At 45.9% G+C, this 9,682-nt stretch overlaps 1 protein-coding gene across 1 annotated transcript in view; it reads left to right on the forward strand.

Annotated features, from left to right (window-relative positions):
• BRINP1 (BMP/retinoic acid inducible neural specific 1) overlaps positions 1-9,191 on the forward strand; it is an 84,141-nt gene extending 74,950 nt beyond the window's left edge. The window contains exons 7-8 of the mRNA XM_085077203.1: positions 2,180-2,402; positions 7,447-9,191. Coding sequence (XP_084933329.1) covers positions 2,180-2,402; positions 7,447-8,587 — 1,364 coding nt within the window. The 3' untranslated portion in view covers positions 8,588-9,191. The remainder of the gene's footprint in view (positions 1-2,179; positions 2,403-7,446) is intronic.
• The last annotated feature ends 491 nt before the right edge of the window (positions 9,192-9,682 follow it).

Raw genomic sequence — 9,682 nt, forward strand, 5'->3', positions numbered from 1 at the left:
AGAAAGGAGACAAGCAGATGTCCCAGGGATGTTGGTAGTGCAGTCAGTGATGCTGATTATTTTTATGAGGAGCTTGGTTACAGCATGTGATGAGTAGGATGGGAACATCCATTTACCATCCATGTCAGGATGGGGCTGACTAATGCACAGATATCCTTTGTGAGGCAGTTAAGCATGAGCTGCAGGTTGATGAATAATAGGAAATCTGTTATGCAAATATCTTTAACTTTGTACTATAGGATGTAAATTATCTGGTCTGATTTTCTCCAGTAATTCTATGGATTATTTCTTTTTATTTGAAAAGATGTCAGCCTTTACAAGCTCTCCTTTTCTGACTTTTTTTTCCCCTTTGCTATTTTCTTCTTTTCCTTCTGAAAATAGGATAAAGGAATTAAAAAAAAAAAAAAAAAAGGATTGGGAAAGGATAAGAAATAATGTAGATAATATACAGGAAAAATGGCTGTACTTCTTGTTGTCTTGTTTGGGAAGTTTATGGCAGGGTTCCAGTCCAGCCTCCCTCTAGAAGCAGGACCACAGCCAGCACTAGGTCAGGTCAGCCGTGGTTTTGTCTAGCAGAGTCTAAAAGGAGAGATTTTTATCCATCTCTGATCATGTTCCAGGGCTGCATTACCTCCAAGTGACGGCGTTTTTCAGTAAATCATTTTAATTTCTCAAGCTGCAAACTGTGCATTGCTCCTTGTTATAGCAACCGTCTCTGAAAAGAGGATTTTGTTCCTATCTCGGAGTACCTTTGGAGCAGTTGCAGCTGTAATTAATTATCCCTTGGCCTCCTCTTTACCCAATTAAAGCAGTGCAGCTCCCACATCTGACTTTGTGCAGAACTTGCGCTAAGGCTTTGGAAAATCTCAGTGTCCCTCAGTTCTTCCCATCCCAGTCCCTCCCTCCCCTTCCCTCATCACTTTCAGATCATGGATGCCCCAGGTGTAGCCTCAGTTTCTCCAAGAAAAGGGGAATATCAGCTTCCCCAGCCAGCTGTATTCAGCCCAGAATGGAGTTTTTTTCCAGAGTGTTGACCCAGCTCAGCCCCCAGGACCTTCCTCAGCTGGTTGTGTCCCACCCTGTGGTTGTTCTCAGAGAACACCTGGGGTTGTTCTCTGCTGGTACAAAACATTGCTCTTGTCGTTATTGCACTTTATGGAGTTCTTGTTGGCCAACTCATGGCATTTCTCAAGGTCTCAGTGTGTCAAACGTGGTTTTCTAGCAGCAGAAATTGAGTTATTTTCCCCTGGGAAAGCTGGAGCCATCTGGTTTTTTCCCACCTGAGGATGTCCCAGCTGGGTAATCAGAGTCTGAGCAAAGCACCCTTAGGTAGGAAGGAAGGGGTGATCAGAAACAGAAAAAGCATCAGAATTTCTGATTTGTGATGAAAAAAAATCCTCAAACAAACCCTGCATAATGGTTGTTCTTTTTCATTATCAAGCAAAATAAAATGGAAATAAAGTGATCAAAAAAACCCAACAAACAGCAACACTGAACAATATATTTTTCGATCAATTAGATTTGTTCCCTTTGGCTAAAATTGACACCTTTTGTTCTCACCTGAGCCCTGCAAACTACTTTATTTCATTTTCCTTGTTACAAAATGCAACACATTTAACTTCAAATGGAGTTAAATGAGAGGAAAGAATCAGTATACTTGTTTTAAAAAATGCGAAAGCAGGACATTTTAACAGCATCCAAACCTTTCCTCTGGGGAATATTTAAAGCTTGCTTTTTTTCCTTTTTTTTTTTTTTTAATGACACAACCAAATGCTTTGCCTTCAACAACAAACAGCATTCCAGGAGCAGCTGAAAAACAATGTAAATGAGAACTCTTTAACTGACAATGATTACAACTCCCAGCTTTTTGTTTATAACCCTTAGACTATAATCTCATGCTCCAGGGAATTTCTCCTTTTTTTTTTTCCCCTCTACCCTGTACACTTTAACTGTGTTGTTTCACCTTGATACTCACTATAGGGTTTTTTTCCCTCTATGGGAGCAACAACAGCCATGGAATTAGTGGCTTCCTGGGGCAGAGGGACAGAATTAATGGTCATCACCTTCCCCTGGCAGAGCTGATGACCTCCATCCCCACCCCGCTAATAAAAAGCTCTGTAACTTCATTACAGCTCCAAAACCTCCGTATTTCACCCCATTTCTTCCATGTGTGTTCCAGATGAGTTTAAATCCTTCATGAAAAGGCTACCTAGCAACCACTTCCTGACCATTGGGAGCATCCACCAGCACTGGGGGAACGACTGGGACCTGCAGAACCGCTACAAGCTGCTGCAGAGCTCGCTGGAAGCCCAGCGCCAGAAGATCCAGCGCACTGCCCGCAAACTCTTTGGCCTCAGTGTCCGCTGCCGGCACAATCCTAACCACCAGCTGCCTAGGGAAAGGTATCTCCATCCTGCCTGGGCCGTGGGGGGCTGGGTTGGGGGGGGTTTGGGTTTGGATCTAACCCCAAATATTCATCATCTTTGGGTGGTATGGTGGTTTGGGGGGAAATGGTGAAATCTGGGAGTGGGGTGAAGTTCCCGGAGGTGTAGGTAGCTTTTGTCATGTTCCTGACTGTACTAACTGACAATGGTTACAACTCCCAGCTTTTTGTTTATAACCCTTAGACTGTAATCTCATGCTCCAGGGAATTTCTCCCTTTTCTTTTCCTCCACCCTGTACTCTTTTAACTGAGTTGTTTCACCTTGATACTCACTATAACATCCCTTCCATGTGGTTTTACCCACCCAGGGGAAGGGCATCACTTATTCCTTAAGTTCTGCAAGAATATGGTTGGTCTGTTCTGCACACTAAGCCACTTTTTGGTGGTTTTCCCTCACGATCCACAGCTGAGATTTCAGCCTTCCCTTCCTGCTAAAGGGAACTTGTGGAGCACCAGATGCTTCAGCTCCTTTTGGGGTTGTTTGTGCTCCTCAATATTTCCAGAGTGAAAGAGCTTTAGTTTCACTTGGAATACATCCCATTTCTTCTGTGAGATGCAGAGAGAACCTGCAAAACCTCACTGAGCAGAAGCCTTGCAAGGTTATTACAGGTACAGAGAGCAGATTTTCCATTACTGCTACAGCAACTATTGATATCTAATAATCCTCTCCTGCTGGCTCCTTTCAGCCCTGGCCTGCAGCTGAGTTGGCTTCAAGTCGTTTTTGGGACTTGCATTCATGGGTTTTAATAAACATCTCTTGCTGTGTCTTTCTACATTGTCTGGAGCGAAGCAATATTGAATATCTTGGGGAGAAAAAAATTAGTCTGAGTGCTTTTATTTCATGCTTCTCTTGGAAGGGTCAGGCCAAGTTAATATTTGTAGAGAGACTGTTTGTCCGCTTCCTTCATTACCTAAATATTCAGTTTCAAGAGAAAATTGACAGATTGACTGCTGTCTACTGCCCTCATCCACCTCCCTGGCTCCTGAACACACTGACTTTTCATTTCATCTCTGTGCAGCTCAGAAAACTCTTCCAGGGCTTAACACCTCTTTAATTACCAAGAAATCTCATGTTTCTAGACAAAGATTTGATGGACTTACTAGGGATGAGGAGAAATATCTATTAAGTGTAAGAGATTATGAAATAAAGTCTTTGGAGAGCTTCCTAAACCTGGCCCATCCCTGCCAACTGAGCTGAGCTGAACTTTTGGCTGAGCTGCTCTGCCCAGGGTGAGAGCTGGAGGAGCCACAGCCATGTCCAAGGTGGAGTTTTTAGTTGTGCCACAATAAAAACAACAACAGAGCGAAGCAGCAGCGAGGAAATCTCCAGCCAACCACGTTGCTCCAAAACATTCAGACAAATATGTCTTCAGCATTTCTCGTCTATTTTAAAAACCCAGCCAAGCAGAAAGGGAGACTCCAACTACTACAATGAAATCTGGGGGAAGGAGGATGGAATGGATGATGGCAGCTGGGTTTTTAACTGACTGATGTGCTTGATTTGTTTAAGTCAACATCAGCAGGCATATTATCATTTCTTTTCTTATTTGTCATTCTGCATCTGCAGCTAGGCAGGGGAGCAGCGTGGTTGGAGCTCTGTAGTGGAAGAAGAGCAACCCATCGTGCTCCTCACAGAGCTGGGAAATACTCTCATTTTCTAATTGTTACTGTACAGAGTGACAGAGGCTTATCAAGCATGCCAGTGGCTTTGAAAGGATGGCAAGGTTCTATTAAGAGCAAACCTCTCTCTCTTTAATACACATAATTGTAAGCCTGAATTATACATTCAAAGGCAATGGGGAAAAAAAAAAGAAATGAGATTGCTGTTGATTGTCCTCGGGGAAGGGAAGAGGTGGTGATTCCAAAAGGAAGATAAGAAAGGGAGAGTAGGGATTCTAGCAATTAGCCTGATTCTCCATGACCCTTTGCAATGGCTATGGAGACAGAGATATATAAATATAGATAAACATATGGATCTATAGATATAAAGATATATAGATATATCTATATATAGATAAATCAATATATAGATATTTCAATGTAGAGATATATAGATGCAGATATATTTGGTCTGCACTGCTTTTGTCATAAACCAGTAAAGTTCACAGGTTTAAAAGAGAGGCAAGTGTGTTGGTTTTAAAAGGAGACCTCAGCTCCTCAGTTGATAACGCTTTGATGTTGAGTGATCACCTGTAGTTTCATTTTAAAACACTGGATGTAAAATAGAAATAACATCCAGTGGAAAGGGGAGTTATACATGTTCTGGGCTCCAGCCAAATTGCCATTAGCTAAGAACACACCTCACAGCTGCTGAGAATAAAAATAGGATTTTTATTCACTGTTCTGTACCCAAAAGTACCCCCAGAGCAGCTAGTGCTGGTTGGAAAGTGAAAGGTGAGTTTGCAAAGGAAATCTTGTTAAATCTCTACCGTTTTTTCTTGCAATTAAAAAAACAAAAATCTGTCTGGCTCCCTGTTGCCAGCATTGCCAGGGAACCACATGTCCAGTGGGAACAGCCGCAAAACACTGCAAAGTAATTCTCACTCACAGCTTGGCCTGCATGCCATATTTATTTTCACTTTAGAACCATGGAATCGTTTGAGTTGGAAAAGACCTAAATGATCATTGAGTCCAACCTGTTACCAATCCCCACCTTGTCCCCAGCCCAGAGCACTGAGTGCCACTTCCAGACCTTCCTTGGACGCCTCTGGGGTGGGGACTCCCAACAACTCCCTGGGAATATTTAAAATGGAAATTAGAGGTTATTCTGCTACTGCCTTTCAGCTTGTAAGCAGTGGCTCTTTCCAGCACCCTCCTGCTCAAACACCTCTTGGGTACAGATGGGTTTTAAAAACCCTGTCAGCTCTAACTAGTCCTGTGCATATTCTTAATCTTTCTTAGTGCAAGAAAAAATGGGGTAATTTACACCACTTTTCACACTTCCCATTGTTGTGTTTGTAGTTGATGCCCAGCTTTGCCCTGGATTCTGCATTTTCATTTAATTACATCCTTTATTGCTGCCATCAGCAGATGGTGGGTAGTCTCCTGTTTCATTTTCTTCTTGGTTTTTTTTAGTCCTACTTGTGTCTACAAGTGCCTACTTTTTTTTAGTGCCTACTTGAAAGCTAAGACACACACACACACAAACAAAACAAAAACCAACCTCCCATCTTCCCTCCACAAAAAGGACAGGATTATCTGGTGATTTTTTCCTGAGACAGAACACACCCAAAATGGATAGAATGTGTTCATCTGACTCTAATTTGTATTGTGTCCCATGCTGGAGCCTGGCAGTCCTTGGCCCAGGAAGTCAGGAGCATTATCAACACCTAAAACCTGTGTAAAGCATCATTCCAGCCCTGCACAAATCCAAGTGCATTTGACTGCCTTTCCAAACAGGAAGCTCAAGGCTTTAGCTGGAGTAAAACATCTTTGTATGACTGAAAAGGGAGCAGAAATTCACCTCCTCTTGGCTGGGAACAGGGGAAGGAGACCCTGGCAGCCCTGTGCCACAGGAGGAATGTGAAAATTATCTGTTCCCACATTCAACACTTCAGAATTTTCCATCTAATGCCCTTTCTTTTTCCTCACCCTGTCTTTTTCCCCTTCTTTCCCCTCCTTTTCTTCCTGCTTTTCATTCCTGTCTGTTCTCTTTCAGCTGTTGCTGTTGCAATGTTCCCCTTTCCCCATCCCCATTACTCCTGCCCACTGCGTTTCTCTCATTTTTCCTTTTACCTACACATTTTCCTCTCTTTCCTTCCCCAACCTTTCCGCTTCTGCTCCTTGACTATTTCTTCCCTTCCAGTGCTTTCCTCTCTTTTACACTCTCATCCCTCCACTCTCTCCCTCCCCCTAATCATCTTGCTGTTCTTTGCTGCTGTATCATTTAATGCCTTCTTTGATACAGCCTACAGCTTAATGATTATTCGGAGGTCAGGCGATGCAGGTGCCATGAATTTCACTAATCCAGCTCTGAGAGCCTCTGTCCATAATCACTCCTCCCGTTCTACAGGGGCTGAATCCTAATTTGTCATTAGCCAGTCCTCTCACTGCAGCACTACCAAGAACTTTTTGCCCAGAGGAGACAATGAAGTATTCATTAGCCAGGGGGAAGGCGGAGGGGAGGGAGCAGTGGCTGCACAGAGGGTTCTGCTGAGAAAGGAGTCGCTGTGCCCAGCTTTCCTGGGGCTCTGGGAAAGGGGGGAAAGGGGGAAACAAGGCAACGTGGCAAGTGGGTTGTGCAAAAAGCGAATGTGGGTTGCAGTGTCATTCTCTAGGAGTTGTTCCAGGGCTGCAGGACATGGGGGGGAAGGTGCTGATACAGCAGCTGTGGGAGTGGTGGGCGAGTGGGGCTGATTTGAAGGGGAGAGGTGGTTAATTAGCAGCAGTTTTTGGGTTTTCTTTTAAGGAGGAACAGTTTTAGCAGCTTTGTCTCTGTGCATTCTGGCTTCCACCCTCTTTTCTGCTGCTCTGAGCTCTGCACCATGAGCAGAGGTTGCTGCTTGCTTTGCCTTTATCCTGTTATGGGCCTATTTTTTGGAGAGTGGGGCCAATTGCCAACGACCTGAAGAGCAGTTTTCTCCTGCTAGCCTGGGAGTTCTGCTGCCCTTGTGATGTCTGATAGCACCTCAGCCTCTGGCATGGCTTTGTCAGCTCCATTCCCATGTCACTGTGGTGCTGCTGGCATCCTGGGTAGGACACTGTGCCTGTCTCAGCTCCTAAAGCAGAGTGAAGAGAGAGAAATCAGATGAGCAACTCTCACTGGTAGCTATTTCTTAGAAGGCTTTTGCTCATCACCAAAGGAGTAAACAGCAGATGAAAGATTCAGAAAGATTCAGTCTAGAAATAGACTGGAATAGCTCCCAGATGCCACGGCAGGGCATTGATGTTCCGAGAGCTCTGCCTCAGATCCATCCCTGAAAATGCTGTAGCTCCAGCAAAATGCCAACCCCAAGTCCCTGTGAGGCCCTGCACTGCTAATGTTTCCTTCTCCCCACCTGCAGGACGATACAGGAATGGCTAACCCGAGTCCAGTCCCTCCTCTACTGCAACGAGAACGGGTTCTGGGGGACCTTTCTGGAAAGCCAGCGGAGCTGCGTTTGCCACGGCGGCACCAGCCTGTGCCAGCGCCCCATCCCCTGCATCATCGGGGGCAACAACAGCTGTGCCATGTGCAGCCTGGCCAACATCTCCCTCTGCGGCTCGTGCAACAAGGGCTACAAGCTTTACCGGGGCCGCTGCGAGCCCCAGAACGTGGACTCGGAGCGGAGTGAGCAGTTCATCAGCTTCGAGACGGACTTGGACTTCCAGGACCTGGAGCTGAAGTACCTGCTGCAGAAGATGGACTCTCGCCTGTACGTGCACACCACCTTCATCAGCAACGAGATCCGCCTGGACACCTTCTTCGACCCGCGGTGGCGCAAGCGCATGTCCCTCACCTTGAAGAGCAACAAGAACCGGATGGACTTCATCCACATGGTGATCGGGATCTCCATGCGCATCTGCCAGATGCGCAACAGCAGCCTGGACCCCATGTTCTTTGTCTACGTCAACCCGTTCAGCGGGAGCCACTCGGAGGGCTGGAACATGCCCTTCGGGGAGTACGGCTACCCGCGCTGGGAGAAAATCCGCCTCCAAAACAGCCAGTGCTACAACTGGACCCTGCTGCTGGGCAACCGGTGGAAAACCTTTTTTGAGACCGTCCACATCTACCTACGCAGCCGGACTCGGCTGCCCTCCCTCCTGCGCAACGAGACTGGCCAAGGGCCCGTGGACCTTTCCGACCCCACCAAGCGCCAGTTCTACATCAAGATCTCGGACGTGCAGGTCTACGGCTACAGCCTGCGCTTCAACGGCGACCTCCTGCGCAGCGCGGTGCAGCAGGTCAACCAGTCCTACACGCAGGGCGGGCAGTTCTACTCCTCCTCCTCCGTCATGCTCTTGCTGCTGGATATTCGGGACCGAATCAACCGCCTGGCGCCTCCGGTGGCCCCGGGGAAGCCGCAGCTGGATCTGTTCTCTTGTATGCTCAAGCACCGCCTGAAGCTCACCAACAGCGAGATCATCCGAGTGAACCACGCGCTGGACCTGTACAACACCGAGATCCTCAAACAGTCCGACCAGATGACAGCCAAACTCTGCTAACCCTGGACTTAGCAATGGACACCTTGGTGATCGAGCCTTTTGCTGTAAAAAAAAAAAAAACAAAAACAAAAAATAAAATGGAAAAAAAAAACCACAGGAAAAAAAAAAGAGGAAAAAAATAAGTAAAAAGGAAGAAGGAAAAGCGGGGGGAATGGAAGGAGAAGAGAAGGGGAAAAATAAGATTTGTAAAATGTAATTAATATACAAAAGAGGAAAAACAAAGAGGAAATTCTTCATTTGTTGAAAACTAAACCCGTTCTAGCAGCTGTATAAAACTGTCAGGCATGTTTGTTATTTCTATAATCTGTCATAAAAGGGTAACACCGTACTCTCTCTTGACCTTGGGGGTGTTGCTTGCGAGTCCTCAGGGGCAGCAGAGGAAATAAAGGGAGGAGCAGAGAGAGGGGCAAACTTCTGTACTGAACTGTAAAGTTTTCTGCTATGCAGGTGCCAAGACAAAGAGACATAAAAAAAAAAAAAAAGAGGGAAAAAATCAAAGCAAACAAACAAACAAGAGTTATATGTAAATGTAAAAGAGCTACCATTATTCCTATAGTGGGAGTAAATGGTTAAAGATAAAAGATATTTCTTCTGTTGAGATTTACACCAGCTTTATGTTGAGTTATTCCTGCAGCCTGTGCTGAGCTTTGCTGGAGGACAGGAGGGGGTGGCAGCCCTTGGGGTGTAAAACTGACCCCTCCTTGGTGAGAACACACAGAAGAGGCAGAGGGTGGGCTCAGGTGTCCTCATTTTGGGAATTCCATCGTGGAAAACTTTTCAGCAGAGCTGGAGGCTCAGCACAAGCTGGAGAATGGGATGTGTTGGGTTGTTTTTGCTGACCTGCAGTCCATGCCCTGCCCGGGGCTGGTGTTGCCTTCAGCGGTGCCAGAGGAGGAGCAGCACCTGTAAATCTTCACTCACTCATCTTTCAGGCCCTTCCACAGAGTCCCTAAAGCAGAGAAAGCCAAAATCATAAACGCAAAGCTGAGTTTGGCTTTCTGCCTCAGGTGCTGGGTTTGCCAGTAGCGCTGGGGAACCCCCATCACCACAAAAACCAAAGCACAATGCAAGGGAATACATTTCCAAGGAAATCTG

The sequence above is a fragment of the Lichenostomus cassidix genome, chromosome 17 (genome assembly GCF_008360975.1).
Source record: "Lichenostomus cassidix isolate B80296 chromosome 17, HeHo_3.0, whole genome shotgun sequence".
Classification (NCBI taxonomy): domain Eukaryota; kingdom Metazoa; phylum Chordata; class Aves; order Passeriformes; family Meliphagidae; genus Lichenostomus; species Lichenostomus cassidix.